General features: G+C 65.4%; 3 protein-coding genes across 9 annotated transcripts; 2 read left to right on the top strand and 1 right to left on the bottom strand.

Annotated features, from left to right (window-relative positions):
* Nucleotides 1–45: 45 nt before the first annotated feature.
* TIGD5 (tigger transposable element derived 5) lies at nt 46–4,640 on the bottom strand. Its single transcript, XM_065903592.1, has one exon. The coding sequence runs from the start codon at nt 4,542–4,544 to the stop codon at nt 2,619–2,621; it is 1,926 nt and encodes a 641-aa protein (XP_065759664.1). The 5' UTR covers nt 4,545–4,640; the 3' UTR covers nt 46–2,618.
* Nucleotides 4,641–4,765: 125 nt separating this feature from the next.
* EEF1D (eukaryotic translation elongation factor 1 delta) lies at nt 4,766–17,653 on the top strand. Of its 6 annotated transcripts, none has more exons than XM_065903583.1 (9): nt 10,374–11,455; nt 12,323–12,556; nt 13,161–13,281; nt 13,389–13,460; nt 16,445–16,544; nt 16,665–16,765; nt 16,917–17,135; nt 17,251–17,445; nt 17,560–17,653. In XM_065903583.1, exons 1-9 carry the CDS (start codon nt 10,389–10,391, stop codon nt 17,596–17,598), a joined length of 2,148 nt encoding a protein of 715 aa, XP_065759655.1. In that variant the 5' UTR covers nt 10,374–10,388; the 3' UTR covers nt 17,599–17,653. The 6 variants fall into 6 exon arrangements, with proteins under 6 accessions (XP_065759658.1, XP_065759657.1, XP_065759659.1 ...); XM_065903582.1 differs by having other exon boundaries at nt 10,389–11,455; nt 12,317–12,556; XM_065903586.1 differs by lacking the exons at nt 10,374–11,455; nt 12,323–12,556 and adding an exon at nt 4,766–5,051.
* Nucleotides 17,654–18,556: 903 nt separating this feature from the next.
* Nucleotides 18,557–21,948, top strand: NAPRT (nicotinate phosphoribosyltransferase). Of its 2 annotated transcripts, none has more exons than XM_065903595.1 (13): nt 18,557–18,937; nt 19,012–19,139; nt 19,224–19,306; nt 19,509–19,639; nt 19,729–19,844; nt 20,088–20,284; nt 20,367–20,507; nt 20,745–20,829; nt 20,928–21,008; nt 21,091–21,193; nt 21,303–21,442; nt 21,533–21,640; nt 21,722–21,948. In XM_065903595.1, the coding sequence occupies exons 1-13, from the start codon at nt 18,712–18,714 to the stop codon at nt 21,782–21,784; spliced, it is 1,602 nt and encodes a 533-aa protein (XP_065759667.1). In that variant the 5' UTR covers nt 18,557–18,711; the 3' UTR covers nt 21,785–21,948. The 2 variants fall into 2 exon arrangements, with proteins under 2 accessions (XP_065759667.1, XP_065759666.1); XM_065903594.1 differs by having other exon boundaries at nt 18,564–18,937; nt 21,288–21,442.
* Nucleotides 21,949–22,086: the final 138 nt, after the last annotated feature.

The raw sequence follows: 22,086 nt of genomic DNA, 5'->3' as shown, positions 1-22,086 counted from the left end.
GTGGGTGGTGCAGAGGGGGCTTCCCTCTATCTCCCATCACCCCCCTCAGCAACGCGTCGGCCAGCAAAGTCCCTGGGCCCAAGCTGGGGCCCTGCCCTGAGGTCGCCAGTCTGCGTGAGGCATCTGTGGGCCCACTGCTGTTCCTCCCTGCTTCTCAGATGGTGTTCTGGAGCTACGCACTGGATGTAGTTACAAAAGTAAGACTGGGACAGAGCTTGTGTGAAGTGGGCATGTTCAGCCTTTATTATAAAGTGAGGCTAGCTGTGAAAGGGCCCCTTGACAGAGTAAGCACCTCAGAGCCCACTCCAGCCCCCTTGCCCCCGAGATCCTGACCTGCTCTCGGGCCCACAGGCTCAGGGCCAACCCCCGCACTGGCAAGGCCCCTTCCTCACCGCAGGCTCCAGGGCTCTATCCGTGGTCTGCTGTCACCTGGGGGCTTGTTCCCTGGTGTGTGGCCCCTCGGGCAAGGCTGGCCTCACACGGGTGGGTTCACTCTCCCGACCCCCCTGGTGGGCTGGTATCAGCAGAAGTCATTGGTGGCACTTTCTGCCTGCTGCTGATTCTGCCAGGCCAGCCCTGAGGTCCTGCCTGGGGGCTGCTGGCTTGGAATTCGTGACCCTCGCTGCCTTAAGGGTTCAACAGATGATGGTGAACAGGAGCAGAGAGCCTGGCAGCTGAGATGCCTCGGGCCCAGCGGTAACCACAGCAAGGCACTTCAGCTGTTCTCCCCACGGTTCACAGAGCTGAGCTCCAGGAGCTGGGCCTGCACTCTAGGGAGGAGGACTTCAGAGGCCCTCACGTGAGGTGTCCCCAGCCCCACCCTCAACAGGGCTCTGGCTCTTCAAGGCCCAGACCAGCCTGCGCTGTGCCTCATTCCTGCACTGCCATCTGGGGCCGGGCACTGGCCAGAGCTGCCTTCTGGGGTGCAGCCTCAGTGCCCCAGAGGGGGTGAGGCAGGAGGCTCTGTCCCAACACCCAGTTCTCAACATCAACCACAGTCCCCCTGCCCAGACCCCGGGGACAGAGAATCAAAGGTGAGACCAGGAATCTGGCGAGAGGGGTGGCACCGAGGATGCCACCAGAGACTACTCTGGCCCGGCGCCCACCTGGGCTCCAAGTCTGCTCCCTCGCAGGACCTGCAGGACAGAGGCCCCACAGGTGGGCTATGGTGAACAGGCACTCTCGCCTGGGCCCCTGACGGTGTGACATGCAAGACATCCTGAGGCCAGAGGCGCGGGCTGGGTGCAGGCCTGCCGCAGATGCTAGTGGAGTGAGGGCAGCAGGTGAGGTGGAGGCTTTAGCTGGGGCTGGTGGCCATGCCTCCCTTCTCGCCTGGAATCCTCCGCACCATCCATCAGCTTTCAGATCTGACACATACACGTACATGTGTGGATGTTTTGACTAGAGGTGGTTCCAAGGAAGAGCTGACATCTTTGCTCCGGGGGCACCCCCTTGGCCCTGCCACCATGCATGGCCCTTCCCTCCCAGAAACATCACCTGGGTGCGGCCTCCACAGCCCAGGAGTACCAGGAGGCGGGGGCAGGTGAAGAGGAGGGCAGAGCACCAAGGCAGGCAGCAGCACCTCAAATCCAGCCCTCCTCAGGGCTCTGGGCGTCTCTGCCGGGCAGCCCCTGGGAGACCTGGGTGTCTCAGCCTCAGGCCCCCAACAGGGTCCTGAATCTAGAGCTGAGTGGAGCAGCAAAACAGTGTGGGAGCTGGAGGGTCACATGGAGCCCTCGCCACCTCCCTTCAAGCCGTGCCACCCAGAAGCCTAATTCACGGCCTGTGGGAAGCGGCTCCTCGGCTACGCCCCTGGCAGTGCCGGGAGCCGGGCAGCCTGGGAGGAAAGCTAAGGCACTGAGGGTTGTCCTGGCGTGGCTGGCGGTGCCACAGGGCTGCTCCGAGAAGACAGCATGGCTCCGGGCCCTGAGGCTGCTGGGGTGCGGGGCAGGGGCCCAGGTCTAGTGCTGTCAATCCTACAGAATGAAAGCTGTTTAGAATAGCATTTCCTTAAAGATAAAAAACACAAGAACCTTGGCTGCACCCAGAAACTCAAAGCCCCATCCTTCTTTCCCAGCCCCCCGAGCATCTGCCCTGGGTGCCTGAAGAGTACCTGGAAAAAACAGAGTTAATGCGCCAAACCAAAGACCAGTGGTGTGCTTCCCACTGGGACGACCACAGGGCTGTGGTCCATGGGGACCGGACGCCGGGCCCTTGTCCAGGGCAAGTGCTGGGCCACGGGGGCTGGGGGGACAGGAATGTGGCTGGGGCAGCCCCACAGGGGCCAGAGAGAACACGGCTACCTGCTCTCTGCTAAGCGCTGTGGCGTATGCCAGGTCCGCATGGGAGGGCACCTGGCCGAGCCACATGTGGGCCTGCCCAGGGAGGAGGGGTGGCCACGGCCTCTCTTCCAGCTAACCCAGCACCAGATGTGGTGCCAGTGGAGGGGCCGGCCCTTCACCAACAGGGCTCTCTCGGGCCAGGCCGGGATCCCTGTCAACCCCTGAGCCTTGAGGGTGGGCCACTCCAGGGAAGGCAAGGCAAGACGGGATCTCTGTCTGTCCCCGCTCCACGTGCCTCAGGAGAAAGGCCGCTGCGGGCTGACGGGGCGGGCTTGGTCACAGCCCGTCGTCGGGAACCGTGGATGAGGGCCCGATGCCCCCCAGCCTCCGGGCCGTGCTGATGAGCGAGCGCAGCTGCACCAGCTTCTGCGGCCCCACCTCCCGGGGGTCCTGGGTCTCCAGCCACCGCAGTGCTGTCTCCAGACCCCGAACGGCCTCCCCAGCGGTGGGGACGGCCTCCTCCTCCTCTGCTCCTCCTGCCACCGCTGAGGGTAGGCTGGCGGGGAGCAGGGGGCCCCCGGGGACCAGCACAGGAGGCCGGCTGGGGCCCCAGTCCTCTCTGCCACTGTCGGGCAGCCCCCCATCATCATCCAGGTGCAGCCACTCGGCCACCTCCTCAGGAGCCAGGCGTTTGTAAGCCAGGGCTGCCAGGTGCGTGAGGTCGCTGAGCACCCTGCTGCGCTCCGCGGCCTCCTCGGCCTGGCCAGCAGGCTGCCCAGCGTGCTCCTCCACCAGCCGGGGCTCGAAGGCAGCCCGCAAGCCCAACAGCCAGCAGCGCTCAATGCTGCCCGCCTGCACCAGGTCCCAGGAGAGGCCGGCCAGGTAGAGCATGTCCTTGAGCATGAAGCTGCGCATGAAGTCCAGCGGGGACCCCCCAGCACAGGACACGGCCAGCCGCAGCAGCTCCCGCTTGTACAGCTGCTTAAACGCGACCACCACCCCCTGCTCCAGGGGGGCGGGTATGTGCACCCGGCCGCTGCCCCTGCACAGGAACAGCACCCGCACGGCCCCGTCGGGGGTCTGCAGCTCCTCCGGGGGACCGATGGGCTCGGGCCGGTACCTCCTGCGGGTCTCCTCGCTCTCCTCCAGGGGAGGCATCCTGGCCCCAGAACTGGGGCAGGGAGGGTGGGCCACCAGCAGCACGGCCTTCTGCTGCAGGCAGCTGCGGCGCAGGTAGCGCCTGACACCCGGGACGAACTCCTCGAAGAACCAGCCGCGCAGTAGCGGGCGGCTGAGCCAGGCGTCGGGGCTGTAGCGGTAGGAGGCGGGGAACTTGTCCTGGTTGTGGTGGCGCAGGCTTGGTGGGTCTGGCAGCTGCCCGATGACCAGCGGCTTCAGCTTGTGGCTGCCGGTCAGGTTAGCGGCCAGCAGGACCGTTACCCGGTCGCCCCGCCAGCGGCGGCCGCAGCCCCCCGCGCCCACGGGCGCAGCCTGCTCCGGGAGCAGCTTCCAGTAGAGGCCCGTGACGTTGGCGTTGTAGATCTGTTCCTCGCCGTAGCCGCCCTCTGGGGGGGCCAGGGTACTAGCGGCGAGGTCGGGTAGGGGCCCGGCGCGGGTGGGCTGCGCGGGCTCCTGCTTGACGGGCGGGCCAGGCGCGGGGCCGGCGGCCGTGGGCTCGGCCTCGCCGTAGATACGCTGGCTGGAGATGCCGTGGCGCTTCTGCCAGCGCCAGAACCAGCCGTGGCTGGCCTTGAAGGTGCATTCGGGCCCGTAGATCTGGCGCGCGAAGGCCTCGGCCTGCGCCTGGATGAGCGGCCCCGACAGCGGCACACCGTGCTGGCGCAGCGCCAGGAACCACGAGTAGACGGCGCGGTCGATCTCCTCCTCGTTGGCCAGCCGCATCTTCTTGCGCTGCGTGCCCACCTCGCCACCAAGCTGCTCCAGGAACCAGCGCAGCTTGGGTTCGTCCTTAAGCCAGCCGCGCAGCGTGCCACCAGGCACGCCGAAGTCGCGGCACACGCTGGCCTGCCGCTCGCCGCCCTTGACGCGCTCGATGGCTTGCAGCTTATCCTTGATGGAGTAGGCCTTGCGGAAGGCCATCTTCACGGCGACGCGGGGCCGCGGTGCGGGCGTGGGGGGCGGCGGCCGCGCGGCGGGGACCGGGGCGGGCGCGGGGGGCCGCGGCGGTTGCATAAGGCGTCCGGGCGGGGGTCGGCGACCGCGGCAAGGGGCCGGGACGGCCGGGGGTCCCGCAGGGTACATGGCTTCTGCGGCGACCGCGACGGCAGCGGGGCCGCTGGAGCCGGAGCCATACGCCCTCCCGGCCGGCCGCGCAGGGCCGGCGCCGGGGGCGGGGCCGGCCGGGCCCTCCCCTTTGTTTCGCCCGGGGCGCGCGCAGGCGCGCTGGGCCCCCTGTCCCCGCGCCGCGCCGCGCGTCACTGGTCCCCGCCCGCCGAATCCATCCGAGCTGCGGCGGAGGGGGCCGGCCGGGGCCGGCGCCGTGTCCAGTGGTTTGCTCCAGCTCCTCTCGGAAAGATCGAGCTCCGCGGGGGCCTCCCACTGGCTTCTGCCCTCGCTCCCGCGGGGAGCGTCGCACGGAGGGCCCGGGCCGCGCGGTAGGGCGTGCGCGCGGGTCGCGTCCCCCGCGCTCCGGCTTGTGGTAGAGCCCGCCGCTTCACTTCCCGTGCGCGGACCGCGTGTCCCTCCCTTTCCTCTGCCGTCGCGCGCCGCCGAACCCTGCTCGTTGGTCGCCGCGTCCTTGGCTGGCGTGTGAGTACCGCGGTTCGCGCCGCCAGGCCCCCGGGCCCAGGGGAGGAGCGGCCCGCGCTGCGCAGGCGGGGGCCGGGCTGCAGTGCCGCGGAGTCCGCGGCGCGGGGCCTACTGCGGGCTGGTGGCCGCGCGGAGGGGCGGGGCGCGCGGGCCACGTGCCCGCTGGACCTCTGCGGCTGGGCGGGAGGGCGGCGGCGGGCATACCGGGGCCGCTCTGCCCCCCGCCTTGGTGGGTGACATGGATGTTTCCCCAGCCGTGGCCCGGGCCTGTAGCTTCCCGTTTGTACGCGTTTGTTGAGGAGTTGATTGCTGCACGCCGGTTCTGGGCCTGGGGTCCAGGCGCGGGCCCAACCTCTGTTCAAGCTGTCTCAGAACCTGGACAGTTCACGGACGCGGGGAAAAGTAAGGACGTGATTGCTGGGTGACTCAAACACCGCCTTTCTTGAGAGTGGTGGTGGTGGAGCTAGGTTTGGATAAGGTGGTCTGGGCTGTTGGGCAGTGTCGCTGGAACGAAGGGAGAGGCTTGTGCTGAAGCCAAGTAGGATGGGGACCCGATGGAGGCGTCCTCAGGTTTGCAGAGCAAAGTACCTCGGAGAGCAAGAAAGCCGTTTGTGTGGGTGGTCCTTGTCTGTCAGGAGGGCAAGTTGACCCTGGTGGGCCTGGGGCTGAGGAGGCCCCAGGTCTTGTCTTAGAAGCAGTTCTGACACTCCCAGTTCCTCTGAGAAGCCTCAGCCGGTAAGTGGGCTGAGCTCACGGTGACTGCATCCTTCCCGAGACTACCCTCCCCACCAGCTCCAGACACAGGTGTCCGCTGAGGAGGGGTGGCACACAGACTCCAAGGAGCAGGTGCTCTGGGCCACCTCTGCAGGGCGGTCAGTCCTGGGCCAGGGCTGGGGGTGTCCTCCAGCTCCTCACTTTGGAGCGCGGCCGCTGTGGGCTTCACAGGAGCCTGGGTGGGTGGCACAGTCCCCTGGCAGAGCCCCTTGCAGGGCCTGTGCCGGGTCTCTGTCCTGGGGAGCTGGGTGACCGCCGCAGGACTCAGCACAGCTTATCTCCAGTGTTTGTGTCCTGGTGTCAGGTTTCCGGGGGCTACAGGCAAGAAGTGCTGGGGTGAGCTCTGGCCCTGTGCCCGTGTTTTAAGATGATATGTGTGATTTCAACGTGGACAGCATTGTGACATTTGTGTGAAGGACTGGTGTCAAAGTGAGACGTGGAGTCCCAGCCCCTCACCTACTGGCCCGGGACGTGTCTTCCCTCCTCCAACCCGCCAGTTGTGTGAGGGGTCACGGGTTCTGGGTGCACGCTGCTGGAGCCGCCCCGGGGGAGGGGTGCAGGACCCGGCAGCCAGGGTGGATTGATGGGGCACCAGAGACGGAGCAGAAATAGCGCCATGGCTGTGGCATTGCAGTGTGGACGGGGCGCTGGCCGGGGTGGGGTGCCATGGGCAGACACAGCGTAGGGCCTGAGTCTTGGGGTGCAGGCGCCCCCCTTCCTGCCTGCGAGGCAGGTTGGCATTTCTGAGTGGGAGTGAACTGTCCAGGAGTTGGGTGGGAAAGCATCTGAGGAGGAACATGGGGCTGTGGTGGTCACCCCTAAGGAAAGGGCAGGGGGCATCATGGCCCTGCACTTGCCCCGGGGCATAGCTGCCTTCACCTGCCCTCCTGGACCCTGTACGCATGGGGCGCTCTGTCCGGCAGCTCTCGGTCAGGCCACGCCAGCCGAGGGCCCTGTCTGCACATACCTCACCCCGATTCCCACTTCCTGTGGAAGGTGGGCATAGCGCTTTGACCCCCAGGTAGATCATCTGGGAGCCCCTCTGTGTGGCTGTGATGGGGCCGTGTGAGCCCTGGGTTACCCGAAAACCTCCATTCACCCAGGGACTTGTGGGCCCCCCACCGTGGTGTCCTCACCTTCGGGACCCTGAGGCCAGAGTATTCTGGGCAGGGCCGCTGCCCGGTCCCTCTGTCACTGCAGGAACGCCCTCCCAGCTGCGCGGAGCCCCAGGCTGGGCCCCCCTTTGGAGACGGTCCGCTGGGCAGAGCTGGTGTACTCACTCCCCAGGCCTGGGCTGGGAGGCAGGGGTGAGCTGCTTCACTGCTTTAACCCCAGGGCCTGGCAGCCTTTGCGGCCCCTCTTGTGCAAGAGGTCTCAACTGGCCTCAGTGGCCAGCAGCCTGCCCTTGGCCCTGCAGGCGAGCTAGCGGTCTGGCTGTCCTGAGATACCCTGGCACCCCGCCCTCCAGCATCCTGTCCCAACACCAGCTTCACCAGCCGGCCTGCACTGTGTGGTCAGCCTCGCTGGGATGACTGTCCTGTGCAGTCCTCCTCCTCCCGGAGCCTTGCTGCACAGCCCCTGAGCTTCCTGGTGTGCCCTGTGTGCCGCTGACCTGATGCTGGGGCTCTAGTGCTGGCTGCAGCGTGGCATGAACTGGAGGTGGATGGCAGGACCCTGGGGGGCAGGGCTGGCCGGGTCCTTAGCTCCTGGGATGCTGCCCCTTGTGAATTCAGGGCCAGGCGCCCCATCTGTCCTTTTGTCCCTGAGAGGCCTGTGGGGACAGTGGCACCCTGCCCATCTAGGCTTTTGCCCCTGCCCCAACAGTGGCCCCGAGGGAGAGGCCCTGTCCAGCATGGGCACTGGGCCTGGGTGCCCATGTGGAATCCTTCAGTGGGGTCCTTGTTACCTTGCGCTTGGTCCAGAGGCCTGGACCCTGTGGAGTGGGGGATCCCCACCCTGCTCCCCGTGGACAGTGGGGTGCTGAAGGTGCTGGCTCACGCCCAGGTGGGCTCAGGGCGGAGCCCAGCTGGGGCCTTGGTGCTGCAGGGGCTCCGGCCCATTTTGAGGGACAATGGAGCAGTGCTGCCTCGAGCGTGGACTTGGCCACCCCCTGGGATTTGGGCGGGTTGTAGGCGGGAGGAGAAGGGGATGACAGAGGATGAGGTGGCTGGATGGCATAACCGACTCAATGGACATGAGTTTGGGTAAACTCCGGGAGTTGGCAGTGGACAGGGCGGCCTGGCACGCTGTAGTCCATGAGGTCGCAAAGAGTCGGACACAACTGAGCGACTGAACTGAACGGGGATTTGGGGGTGAGCTCTGGCTGTCTTTCTCCTCCACCAAACTTGCCTCCACACCGCCTCACCAAGCAGCTTCAGCAAAGGCCCCCAGCCTGCTCGGGCCGCCCTGTCAGACCACCTCTAACCTTGCTGCTTTCTCTTCATGCTGTCCTAGGAGACCAAAGGGAAAGTAAGTACCCTCCTGCCCCAGGCGCCTGGGCACCACAGCCCAGCCCCTGTGCCTGCTGCATCCTGATACCTCCGGGACGCCTGACCTCATCTGAAGTGGAGGCTGGGCCTGGGGGGTAGCCTCTGCTCTGTCTCGGGCTGAGTCAGCCCCAGCCCCGGCAGTGGGGGGGTACCCCTGAGCAGGGATCAGCCTGCGTTCCTCCACCTGTGGGAGGGCAGGGCGCCACCACCGCCCCGGCCAGCCCTGCTGTCAGGCATGTTCAGAAACGGCCCCCTTGCCCGGAGCAGTGGCTCAGACGGCTCCGAGCGGAGCCTGGCCTGGTGTGAGGAGCCTCGTGTCTAGCCTGCTAGGTTCAGGCAGAGCTTCAGCCTGGTGGGCAAGGCTGCTGTGTGAGGGTCTGTGGGCGTGGGCAGAGGGCAGACAGACCCAGCCTGGTAGGCCCGCAGCCCACGGGGACAGTGGGTGATATCACAATGCCCCTGCCCCCTGGTCACCCGGCCCTGCCCCCAATCACTGCCTCTGCCATCAGCCTGGCCTCAGTAAGTGCTGCTGCTGCCCAGCAGGAGGCTTGAGGGGGCGGCCAGGGACCCCTCTAAGCCTGAGGCCTCTGCCCCTCAGAATACAGGTGTCTCTCTGAAGTCCTGGGCAGATCAGGACTTAGGTTGTGCATCACAGGGTAATTGGAATCGGGTTTTGGTTGGGGGGATGGTGTTAGGAAAGGCTGTAGACCGTGCAGGGAACGGCAGGTAGGGTGTGCCATCAATCTGCCTCCCCCTGGGGCCTCATCCTGGGTGAGGGCTCCACAGACCTCACAGCAGCAGCAGGGGGACACGGGATGTCCTAGGGGGCAGCTGCCCAGCCCCTGGGCCAGTTGGCCTGGCGCCTCTGCTTCCAGCACAGGGTTCAGAGTAGGGTCTGAGGGGCATGGAGACCTTGGTCAGTTCAGCCCCACTCTAGAACTGGCCAGTCTAGTGTGGGCTTGGGGCCCCTGGTGCATCCCAAGAGCAGGCTGGCTTCCTGGGCGGGGCTGCTTCTGGCAGTGGGGGGTGCTTTAGCATTCTGGGCTGCCTGGGTGGGGTCTAGTCTTTGTGGAACCTGATGCCCCAGAGCAGAACGGGGGACCCCATGCCAGCAGCAGGATCAGGGTGTAACAGAAGCTTGTCCAGGGGCCATGGCGGGGGGTGCGGAACCCTGTGGTCATCTCCCAGTGTTCCGGTGATGGAGCCCCTTAACCAAAAGGTGCTAAAGTGCGGGAACAGGACTCAGGTTCCTGTGTGGCCCCTCGAGGTGCACCCATGGTGGGGCTGATTGCCTCCTGCTCTGGAGATAGGTTGATCAGGTTCTGCCTGGGCCACTGGGTACCTTCCCCTTTAGATAGTGATTCCCTGCTGTGTCCCCAGATTTGGCCTCCATGGGGGTGGGCTCTCACCATCTGCTCCTGGCTGCCCCTTGTCCCTGACCCTCCGGTTCCCCCTTGGAACAGGCCCTGCTTAGGATGGCAGTGTGGCCATGCGGGTGGGAGACTCAGGTCAGGCGGGGTGTGCTATGCGGGGCCGTCCTCTTGAGACCGCCAAGTCATTTCTGTAGAACAGAAGCCCTGGTGCCTCAGGGGTTGGCCAGGCCTAGTGAAAACACAGGACGTCCAGTTAAAATTTCAGATGAACAGTAAACTCACTTTTCCCAGTTGAGATTGGGAGTCTCAACTGTTTCATGGGACAAACTTATTCTCAAGATCATTTGCTGTCAACATCAAAGTCAGATTAGTTGAGTGTGTCCTGTGTTTTACCTGGTGGCCATTCTTGGGGTTCACAGGAAAGGTTTCTGTAACCAAAGAGGTTTGGAAATTGTTCTCTGGACCTCTTGGAGAGAGCCTGGGTACTTGTTGGATGAGATAAGTTTTGCAGTTAAGATGATACACAGGCACACGTGCCCCCCCCCCCCCCCAGCCCTGCACATGCGTGTTGACTGCCTCCCGAGCTCCCTGTGCATGCTGACCCAGGGCACCCCATTCGGGAGGCTGAGCGGGGAGGGCCGACTGGGAGGGGCCATGTTGCAACTGCCCTCTTGTGCTTGCTTTTTAACGCTGCACGCAAGATGAGGAGCGGGAAGGCCGCCTGGGCCCTGGAGACCGTCTGGGAGGACAAGCAGAAGTATGGGGAAGCCGAGCGGAGGTTCTACGAGCACGAGGCCGCGAGAGCCGCCACCCAGCAGCTCCTGGCCGAGACGCTGGCCATGAATGGGCCAGGTCAGGAGGATGAGGCGGACAGCGGCGGCAGGAGTGAGCCTGGGAAGAACCTCGACAGAAAGAAGCCACTGCAGAAAAAGAGGAAGCGCTCCCCGAAGGGCTGGCTCGGCCAGGCGGACCTGGCCCTTGTGGGCCTCTCAGCCGACCACGTCTGGCTGGACAAGCCGCTCTTCGACCAGGCAGAGAGCTCATACCGCCAGATGCTGGCCGATGTGGCCGCCCAGGCAGCCCAGCGTCCCACCCTGGCCCCCGGGGACCCCTGCACCCACGGGAGCCAGGTGGCTTGCCACCACGTGACCTGGGGCATCTGGGTCAACAAGTCGTCCTTCGACCAGGCTGAGCGGGCATTTGTGGAGTGGTCTCAGGCCCTGCTGCTGGCCGCAGAGGGGAGTGGCGCTCAGGGGGCTCCTGACACGGGCCAGTGGGCGGCTGCCCTCGACCTGCGCCTTCTCCGCCAGTCCGGCCCACCGGCCAACGGCCAGCCACCGCTGGGCAGCCTGCAGGCGCTGGTGCGAGAGGTGTGGCTGGAGAAACCCCGCTACGACGCAGCCGAGAGGGGCTTCTATGAGGCCCTGTTTGACGGCCATCCGCCTGGGAAGGTGCGCCTGCAGGAGCGAGCCGGCCAGGCAGAGGGTGCCCGGCGGGGCCGCAGAGACCGGCGGGGCCGCAACGCCACGGGAAGCAAGCGGCTTGGGCCGCGACGGGCCAACGGGGAGGCCGCCTGTGCTCTGCCCTACTGGTACTTCCTGCACAAGGACGCTGAGGCCCCCTGGCTCAGCAAGCCCACCTATGACAGCGCGGAGTGCCGCCACCACGTGGCTGAGGCCCTGCGCATGGCCTGGCGCCTCGAAGCTGCGTCCCTGGCTCACCGACCTGGTGCCCGACCAGGCCCTTCCGTGTCCAGCCTGAGACCCAAGTAGGAGAAGCGTGCCGGCTGGGTGCCTGGGCTTCACAGGCTAGCATGCGCCCCTCCCTGCTCCCACCCTGGCAGGGCTTCTCCCAAGACTGCCGGCCCCCCCAAGCGGGCTACCCCAGCAGCTCTCCAGGGATAGGGCTCTGCCCCGGGCACTGCAGCCTCTGGGCTCCACCTGGGCCTGCGTCCTGATCACTCCCATGGGGTTGGAGTGGGCCCAATATGACCTGTGTGGAGTTTCCCCTCTGGCCGGGCAGCTTGCAAAGTCCCCGCTGACAGTCATGGGTGGGGGCTGGGGTGTGCGATGGCGGGTCCTGGTCTCTGAGCCCCACTGGGCCCGGCACCCCGCCCCTCCTGCTGTCTCCCCTCCGCCCTCATCTGAAGCCACCTGAGATGAGGTGGGTGTCTCCAGTGCTCCACCTGAGTCTGAAAGACCCACTGGACCAGGCCAGCTTACCTCCTGCCTGTGGATCCGGGGGTCTGGCCCCAGAGTGATTTTGTGCAGTGCCAGCTGATCTCTGGGGGCCAGGGCCTGTCTGAGGAAGGGGTCTGCTAGCCTGCGGGGCTCAGGCAGGTGGGCAGAGATGGGTGGACCACAGGCAGCCTGGAGGCGCAGCATTAGGGAGAGGGCCAGTGGGCGTGTGGGGCGCTCCCTGGACCCCAAACTCTGGCAGGAGCCCCTCTGCCCCCTCAGAGGGCGTGGACATGCTGCTTTGATAGGGTCTTGGCCTTGGTGTGAGGTCTGTTGTGGTCAGATGTTCCCCAGAAGGTCAGAGGTGAGGTGTGGGACTAAACAGTCTTCACGGTGCCTCTTGGGGGAGGGGCGGGGGGGGGTCTCAGGGTCCCTCCTCTCTCGTCACTGAGGTCCAGTGGTGGCCGGGGATCTGCAGCAAAGAGTGTTGGTTCAATCGGATCCTGTTCTGTTGCACTGGCTGAGGGACGGGCAGCCCTGAGCAGCGGACTTTGCTTGTGTCGTCTGGACTGTGGCCCAGGTCTAGCGGCTCCCCTGCCCTGCCGAGTGGTGGAAAAGCTGCTGGCTGCGGCCTTGAAAGCGGCTGGATCTGGCTCACAGACACACCTGGAGCAGCCAGACTCACACTCGAGGTGTTAGAGAGCGTTTGTTTTCTCTATTGGTTTTCCCACTGTAGCAGTTAAATGCAGTATAATAAGCTTGTTACACATTACTAACATTTATGTGAGTAATAGTTTTTCTGTAACAAATATTCTGTGAAGTGGGGTGGCCTTATTTTGTATTTTTGCAAATCTTGTGTCTGGCGTAATAGGAGACAGCTGGATTCCTAAATCTGCTATGCATTCAGTGTGTGGGTGTGTATTGTCTGACCAATCCAGCCTTGAACAGATATGTGGTGGGGAAAGGAAGGACCTTGGTGACCCCCAGAGGTCCCTGGCCATGCTTTGAGAGTTGCTCATCTTGGGGACTGGCCTGGAGACCACCGGCCTTAGCCCTGAAGGGGGCCCATACAGTGGGCCTGGGGTTAGGGGGGTCCCAGGCTCATTGTAGCCCATGCTGAGAATCTCTAGTGCCCTTTCTGGGACCTGGAGCCCTTGCCACCCAGGACTGGACAGCTTGCCCCGCTCCCTTGGGGTCCAGGCCGTCGGGAGGGTACGCGTGTGGGCAGGTCCTGGGGCCTTGGTGCAGGCAGCCTCTCCTCCTGGCGGGTCTTAGCCTCTCTTTTCTCTTCAGCAGAAAAATGGCCACAAACTTTCTCGTGCATGAGAAGATCTGGTTTGACAAGTTCAAATATGACGATGCAGAAAGGAAGTTCTACGAGCAGATGAACGGGCCCATGGCTGGCTCCTCACGCCAGGTAGGGGCTGCTGCCCTTGGCCTCGGGGTAGCTGAGGGTTTTTTTTTCTTTTTTTTTTAAATTTTAATTGAAAAAAAACAGACAGGTTCTCTCTGCACCATCTGCAGGAGAATGGCGCCAGTGTGATCCTCCGTGACATTGCGAGAGCCAGAGAAAACATCCAGAAGTCTCTGGCTGGAGTGAGTACTGCCCTCACGCCAGGCGGCCTGTCTGGCATTTCCCCCAGCATGGCCTTCGGGGCACCTTGGGGTGAGGCGTGCAGGGCTGCCCACCGCACTGCTGGAGAGGGCGCCCTCCCTCCCGTGGCCTCGCCAAGCTGGAGGTCACCTGGCGCTGCCCGCCTTGCGGCAGTGGCTCCTGTCACCCCGGGCCTGCGTGCTGGCGCCTGCCCTCCTTCCTCCGCCCCCGTCAGTGTGGCTGTCCCCAGAGGGGTGGGTCACCATGTCGTCATGGTCGTTCAGGCGCTCAGTCATGTCCGCTTTGCGACCCCATGGACTGCAGCACGCCAGGCCTCCTTGTCCTTCACCAGCTCTCAGAGTTGGCTCGAGCTCATGTCCACTGAGTCAGTGATGCCATCCAACCACCTCATCCTCTGTCATCCCTTCTTCTCCCGCCTTCAATCTTTCCCAGCGAGGGTCTTTCTAATGAGTCAGGTGGCCTCTTTGCATCAGGTGGCCGAAGTGTTGGAGCTTCACAGGGCGTGAAGCTACCATCTTGATCGCAGGCCCAGAGAGGGGCCTGCAGCCCAGCGTGGCCTCCCGGCCCTCCTGAGGTCAGGAGGGGAGCACAGCCCCGTCCAGCTCTGTCCCTGGCCTGACTGGGGCATGGCCCTTGGGGATGGCAGCCCTGCTGCTCGCCCGCCCAGGGCCGCAGGGTAGTGTCCAGCCTCGGGCTCAGTGTCCACAGAGCTGTGGTTCTGGAGACTCCAGGAGAGAACCCACCTTCTTGCCTTTTCCAGCCTTGAGAAGCTGTCCACATGCCTTGGCCTGTGGCTTCCAGCCAGCGGTGTCGGGACTATGACACTCATTCCCATCTCGTTTCTTTCTCTCTCCTGCCTCTCCCTGATGGGGCCCTTTGTGACAACACCGGGCCCTGCAGGTTAATCCAGGGTAGCTTGCCCATCCAGCTCCACAGACCCTCTGCCCGGGGGTCACCTTTCCACAGGGTCAGGGGACTTGGAGCTGGCTCTGTAATGACAAAGCATCATACACCAGGTGACCGAAACAGCACAAACTTGTTTTGACAACTTGGATGATCAGACTCGGAGTGGAAGGTGTGGATGGGGTGGGCTCCTTCTGAGGTCCCCAGAAGGAGAGGCCTTGGCATGTTGGCGGCTGTCTTCTTCCTGTGTCTTTCCATCTTCTTTCTGTGAACAAATCTCCGCTGCCAAGGACACTAGTCACTGGGTTGGGACCCCTGTCATGACCCTGTTGCAGCTGATTACCCCTGTGAGGACCCCACTATTGACAGTGTCTCCCACCCTGAGGCCCTGTGGTGGGGCCTTCAGCTGCCCGGGAAGGGTGCCGGCCCAGCCCTGGGCTTGGGTCGGGACAGACGGGCTCAGCACACACCGGGGCTCCAGAGGTTCCTGGGGGGCTGCTTGTGCCAGACAGGCTGCAGGCAGGGACGCGGGCTTCCGGGCGCAGAACCTCGGGTGGCACCGCCCGCACCCTGCGGTCGTGGAACGGCCCCTGCCCTGAGCCCTCGGCTTCCTCCGCAGAGTCAGGGTGGGAGGCTAGGCCCGGGGCCTGGAGGCTATGGGCTGAGCGGCCGGTGTCCTCATGGCCGTGCGGCAGGTGGGGCCTTGTCCGGAACCTGCGACCTGGGGGCCTGTCAGTGTTGTCGGGGCTGTGTCCGAAGGTCCCTGGGCCTGGGTGGCAGGCACAGCAGGGCAAAGGTTTGAGGCTGCAGCCGCCTCGAGGCTCCGGGACCTGTTTGATCCGCTTTGTGGGTGCGGATCCTCCAGGAGGGCAGGCCTGGCCTGGCCGTGGGGAGCCTGAGGTTGGTAGAGCCCTGGAGGGGGGTGGGCTTCCGAGAAGCAGGTGGTTCTGGATCGCGTCCCCTAGCCAGGGGACCCGCGGACCCTACTAGTGGGAATTGCAGCGCGAGTTGAGCTGCGAGCCAGAGGCGGAGACATGGCGAGGGTGGTCAGCCGTGGGGGGCGGGGTGGCCACCCACTGACCAGAGTAGGAAGCTGGGGGTGGTTGGGGTGGGTTCCTGGCTGACATGAAGGGAGGGGGCGTCCGGGGGCTGGTCGCTGCCCCTTCCCGTCACCCAGCACCACTGGCGGGCTCTGCTGGGTGCTTTGTGTGGTGGGAGTGATGGCTTGCGAGACATGGTGTCAGCCCAGCACTACCCGCTGGTCCTGGGACGGGGAGCCAGCGTTGGTCAGCCTCTGGAGACCTTCACCTCGGTAGCGGTCTGGGAGCGTGCAGGGGACGGAGCAGCCACGTGCTTTCCCAATGGTGCTTGGTGGGCAGGCCCAAGGCCCCAGGTCTTTCTCGTGACTGGACGCTGGAGGCCGGCAGCAGTTGTCTGAAAGGGCCGGGCGCCTGTCCTGGGAGCCATTCCACTGGGTGCAGGGTGCACGTGACCACATGCCGGCTCCTGGCGTGTAGCTTGGGCTCGAGCCGTGGCACCATGTGGGGGTGAGCTCCCTGGACAGTGCCGCCTGGAGCAGATGACGGGCTCCCCCTCAGAGAGGAGCGGGGCAGGCTGGCGGCCGGACTGGAGCTTTCCAAGGCGGGCAGCCATGTGGCGCAGGGAGGAAGGGCCAGGCTGCCGCTCCTGCACTGGGTGCTCATCCTTCTGTCCCCGGCGGGTCCTCCCCTGCTGTCCCATCCTGTTTCTAGCTCAAGGCTGTACTGCCTGGTCCCCCTGCCCTGGGTCTGGCCACTCTTGGAACTGTGAGTCCTTGGCCTCCCCCCCCGTCCCACAGGCAGTGGCAGCTGAGGCTCAGCTCTGCGCTGCCTCCGTGTCGGGGCCGCCCGAGCCCCCGGCTTCCTAGGCTGGGTTCCCACCTGGCTGTGGTGCTACCTCAGCCTGATGCTCACAGGGCTCCCCCCGCAGGCTGAGCTCGGGGCTCTGCTTTAGCACAGCTGTGAATGGGGGACCCCGAGGGGCAGGCAAGGGTGTGAGCCCTGCCTTTCCTCCTGCCTTGCAGAGTGCAGGCCCCGGGGCCTCCAGTGGGCCCAGTGGAGACCACAGTGAGCTGGTCACCCGGATTGCCAGCCTGGAAGTAGAGAACCAGAGCCTGCGAGGGGGTGAGGCCCTGGGCTGATGGGGGTGGGGTTGGGGGGCCCGGGGGGCCCCATCCTGGGCCTGATGGGGGGGTGTCCCGCCCTGGGCCCTGCCGTTCGACCAGCATCCCTATACCCCCACAGTGGTGCAGGATCTGCAGCAAGCTGTCTCCAAGCTGGAGGCACGGCTGAGTGCCCTGGAGAAGAGCTCGCCTGCCCACCGGGCCACCGCTCCACAGACCCAGGTGAGGGCCCACCCCCACCAGGGACCCCGGGCCTGGCGCTGAGGAGCTGGGGGCCCTCTGCAGGCCGGCCCAGGCAGCAGTGAGGGGCAGGGGCCTGGGGTCCTGCCTGTGTGGGTCTCAGCCTCCACACCCGCTCCCCCCACCACGGCAGCACGTGTCTCCCATGCGCCAAGTGGAGCCACCCAGCAGGAAGGCGGCCACCGCCACGGAGGACGATGAGGATGATGACATTGACCTGTTCGGTAGCGACGAGGAGGAGGACAAGGAGGCTGCCAGGCTGCGTGAGGAGAGGCTGCGGCAGTACGCAGAGAAGAAGGCCAAGAAGCCTGCCCTGGTGGCCAAGTCCTCCATTCTACTGGACGTGAAGCCTGTGAGTGGCTCACCTCCGACCTTCCCCTCCCCTCCCCATGCCTGGGGTCCTAGAGGGGTCAGCGCTGGGCAGGGCAGGTGTAAGCTCAGCCTGTGCCCCTTCCCTCTCACCTCAGTGGGATGACGAGACGGACATGGCCCAACTGGAGGCCTGTGTGCGCTCTGTCCAGCTGGACGGGTTGGTCTGGGGGAGCTCCAAGCTGCTGCCTGTGGGCTACGGCATCCGCAAGCTGCAGATCCAGTGTGTGGTGGAGGACGACAAGGTGGGGACAGACCAGCTGGAAGAGGAGATCACCAAGTTCGAGGAGCACGTGAGTGAGGGGGCGCGCTCAGAGGTGCAGGGGTGTCCCATGTGAACGCCTGGCCAGGCGTGTGGGACTTTCGGAAGCAAGGCCCCATGTGACCACCAGCCTCCCTGTCTGCAGGTGCAGAGTGTCGACATTGCTGCTTTCAACAAGATCTGAGCCCTGGCCTGAGCCTGTGCAGCCTTGCAGCCAATAAAGACTGAGACAGATTCCAGCCGTCTGGCTCCTGTGTGTCTTGGCCTGGGTCCCTGGTGTGGCCGTGCAGGCACCCCTCTGCCTGCCCATCCCATCCCCTCCTCGCTTAGCTCTCAGTTGCAGTGCCATGCCCAGGTCGAGCCTTAACAGCGTGCATTGTCTCCTCCACTGGGGAGCGGGGGGTACCTGGTCCCCCACCATCTCCCCTCCGCCTCCTCTTTTTGAGTTATTCCCATGGGTACAAAAGTGCCAGCCTGGAACCATCCAGGGAAGAGGTCCCAGTGGCCGTCCTGACCATGCCCTTGTGACTATAGATAGTCACCTGTGGGAAACCCTGTGCGCATCTATGTCTAGGAAGGAGGTGGGTTTTTTTCCTTTAGCTCTGCCCCTCTCCCTCCAGCCCTGGAAGGGCACCCATCACCCCACCTGGCACACACACACCCACTGGAGAGAGACCTGGGCCCCTGACAGACCCCTGGACACACTACCCCATGGAGCTGTGCCCCTGGCCCGCCTGCGCCCCCCTCAGCCTCTGGTCTGGGCAGGATTGTGTCACGAGTGGTTCCTCCCTGGATCTGGTGTGACTGGTGAGGAAGAGTGAGTTGTTGTGGCCTCCAAGGCCCCTTAGGATTCCCGTGGAGCTTAGGGTGCAGGACTGGAGAGCCTTCCATGCCAGCTGCTGGACAAGAAGTCCGCTTACTTGGGTTGGCACCACGTTTCTCCTAGGACAGTGTGCGCTTGCTGCGGTGTGGTGGTGGCCCAGAGCTGCCCGGGGGTGTGGAGTTCGCATTGCCCTCTTTTATCTTCCTTACGCTGCACGGAGCCGCGGGCGGCAGGGGACAAGACAGACCGTGCCCCACGGGGCCGACCAGGGGTAGCAGACGCCCCAGCTCGAGTCCAGCTTCAGGAACTGCTCCCCGGCGTCTGGAGGCCGGCGCCCCGCCCCGTGGGTTCTGGTTGCCAGGAGAGGCGGTCGTGCCCCGGTGGCCCAACCTCTCAGCTCCAACCCGCTGGCGGGGCAGGCCCCGGCGAGCGCGGACGTCAAGCAGGCAGGCGGGGCGGCCAGAGTCCGGGGCGATGGCGGCGGAGCAGGACCCCGAGGGGCGCGCGGCGGCGCGGCCGCTGCTCACCGACCTGTACCAGGCCACCATGGCCCTGGGCTATTGGCGCGCCGGCCGCGCGCAGGAACAGGCCGAGTTCGAGCTCTTCTTCCGCCGGTGCCCGTTCGGCGGAGCCTTCGCCTTGGCCGCGGGGCTGCGCGACTGCGTGCGTTTCCTGCGCGCCTTCCGCCTGCGGGAAGCAGGTAGGCCCCGGTCCGGCGAGCCCCCGCCCACGCGCCCCAGAGCCCCCGCCCACAATGGCCTCTGTCGCCCCCAGACGTGCAGTTCCTGGCTTCGGCGTTGCCCTCAGACACAGACCCCGCGTTCTTTGAGCACCTTCGTGCCCTCGACTGCTCTGGGGTGACGGTGCGGGCCCTGCCCGAGGGCTCCCTCGCCTTCCCCGGCGTGAGTGCGGGGGGTGGGACGTGGTGGCGGGGCGGGGGGCGGCGAGCGGGGCAGGGCGGCACCAAGTGACAGCCCGCCCCGCAGGTGCCTCTACTGCAGGTGTCCGGGCCGCTGCTGGTGGTGCAGCTGCTGGAGACGCCGCTCCTCTGCCTGGTCAGCTACGCCAGGTGGGGCCGGGGTGGGAAGGCCGGGTCCCGCGAGTGGGAGGGGCCTTCCCGCCGGCCTGTGGGCGTGGCCCCGTGGGGGCGGGTGGGGTGGAGCGCGGGCCCGCGCCCGTTCCCGCTGCGCGGCGTCTCAAGAGGGGCCGGGCCGAGTAGCGTGCTGCTCGCCACTCCGGTCCCCCGGTCCCCTGCTCCCCCGCTCCCACAGCCTCATCGCCACAAACGCCGCGCGCCTTCGCCTGATAGCAGGGCCCGACAAGCGGCTGCTGGAGATGGGGCTTCGGCGTGCTCAGGGCCCCGACGGGGGTCTTACTGCCTCCACCTACAGCTACCTGGGCGGTGAGGGCCGGGAGACGGGAGGGAGGAGGAGTCTGGCCCCGGGACCTACCCCTTCAATGTCTGAAGCCCCCACCTTCGCCCTGACCCAGGCTTCGACGCCAGCAGCAACGTGCTCGCAGGACAGCTGCGCGGTGTGCCGGTGGCCGGGACGCTGGCACACTCCTTCGTCACTTCCTTTTCAGGCCGCGAGGCGCCCCCTGACCCGGTCAGTACCCCTGTACCCCTAGCCACATTCCCGAGGGGAGCCCCCCAGGGCCGTCCCTTCCCCGGAAGGAGGAGGCACCAGTCCCTGCTCAGCTCTCCGGCAGGTACCATGCCTGGCCCATCCAAGCCACCTTGGGCTGGTGTCTCAGGGTGGCACTGGCAAACGGGTGCTCAGACCATCTACTGGGGCGAGTCAGCCCCCCCACCATGCTCTGGGTCCTCCGTTCTTCACCCCTCTCCATAGATGTTGGCTCCGGCGGCTGGTCAGGGCTTCCAGGTGGATCTGGCTGCCAGCGTGGAGATGTGGCTGGAGCGCGTGTGTGGCCACCTGGGGCTGGGTGTGCAAGAGCCGCACCGGGGCGAGCGGGCAGCTTTTGTGGCTTACGCCCTGGCTTTTCCCCGGGCCTTCCAGGGCCTGCTGGACACCTACAGTGTGCGGAGGTGAGGCCCGGCCACACCCCGGGGTGGTCTCAGCAGAGGAGCTGCAGACCCCCCATGCTGACTCTCCTGTCCCCGTCCCCAGGAGCGGGCTCCCCAACTTCCTGGCTGTAGCCCTGGCCCTGCAGGAGCTGGGCTACCAGGCAGTGGGTGTGAGGCTGGACAGTGGCGACCTGCTTCAGCAGGCTCAGGAGATCCGCGGGGTCTTCCGGACAGCTGCGGCCCAGTGAGTCCCTGGGAGGGGCTTTGCTGAGAGACCCCCTCCAGCTCAGGGGAAGGAGGAGGGAGGCTGTCTGATACTACCCGAGTCTCGATGCTGCAGTGAGCGAGGAGGCTGCGCTGGGCTCGCTCAGGGGCCTGTAGGCACGAAGGCTTGAGCCAGACCAGCAGGGGGTAGAGGGCGCCAGGACAGGTCATGGGGGCCGCAGGAGTCGGGAACATCCGAGGGGCTTCCCCGCCACAGGTTTGGGGTGCCCTGGCTGCAGTCGGTCCCCATTGCTGTCAGCAACAACATTGATGAGGAGGAGCTGGCCCGGCTGGCCCAGAAGGTGGGCAGGGCAGGGGCAGGGGCAGGCCAGAGGGTGGCGTGGGGGCCCTGGGCCTGCACGTGCTGGCCGAGCTCAGTGCCCACCCACTCCCCTTCCAGGGCAGTGAGGTGAATGTCATTGGCATCGGCACTAGCGTGGTCACCTGCCCTCGCCAGCCTTCCCTGGGCTGTGTCTACAAGGTGGGGTGCAGTGCGAGTGGGCTGGGGGTGGACTGGGGGTCCGGGGAGAAGGTCCAGCTAGCCCAGCACCCTGTCCCCACAGCTGGTGTCTGTGGGAGGCCAGCCGCGGATGAAGCTGACTGAGGACCCCAAGAAGCAGACATTGCCTGGGAGCAAGGCTGCCTTCCGGCTTCTGGGCTCTGATGGTGAGGCCCCTCCACTCTCCTCAGTTCAGTTCCGAGCCCCAGGCCCCTCACCTTATTCTTGGTGCCCCTCACGTGCACACACACACACACACAGGGTCTCTGCTGTTAGACGTGCTGCAATTGGCAGAAGAGCCACCTCCCCAGGCTGGCCAGGAGCTGCGAGTCTGGCCTCAAGGGGCCCGGGAGTCCCGTACTGTGAGGCCAGCCCACGTGGAGCCACTGCTGCGACTCTGGGTCAAGCAAGGACAGGTGATCACCCCTACCCATCCCCGAGTCTGCACCTTCAACCCAGACCAAGCTCTGACGTCTGACCTTGCGCTCCTTCCCGCCTCCCAACAGCTGTGTGAGCCGCTGCCATCTCTGGCTGAATCCAGAGCCTTCGCCCAGCAGTCCCTGCACCGTCTGAGCCCTGCCCACAGGCGGCTGGAGCAGCCGGTACTGTACGAGGTGCGCGCAGGCCTACGTCCTCAACCCAGCCTGAGCTCTCTGCCCCCATGGCCCCGTCACCCCCACGTCTCCCCCCTGCAGGTTGCACTGTCTGAGAAGCTCCAGGCCCTGGTGGACAGACTGAGTGCCAGAGGAGCCCTCTGACAACCTCGTGCTGGGACCTGCCTGAAATTAACATGAGTCATTCACTGTCCCCACAACTTGCCATGTGTCATTTCTTCATCCTGCTTGCGACTTGCTGGATCCTCAGGGCTTCCTGGGGTGGACTGGAGTCAGGAATTAGTGAGAGGGTTTAAGCTCCCAGGGGAGACCCCAGGCTGGACAGGGTTCGGGAAGCAGCCCGGTGCTGAGGCCTGACGTCAGCTAAGGCTTGTGGGAGGGTGTCCGAGGCTTGAGGAGCTGGACTGTAGGGGCAGATCGGGGCCAGGGCAGGGCTGTAGGGAAAC

Source organism: Muntiacus reevesi, chromosome 12, assembly GCF_963930625.1.
Source record: "Muntiacus reevesi chromosome 12, mMunRee1.1, whole genome shotgun sequence".
NCBI classification, from domain to species: Eukaryota; Metazoa; Chordata; class Mammalia; order Artiodactyla; family Cervidae; genus Muntiacus; species Muntiacus reevesi.
This window is presented reverse-complemented; position numbering and strand designations above follow the sequence as displayed.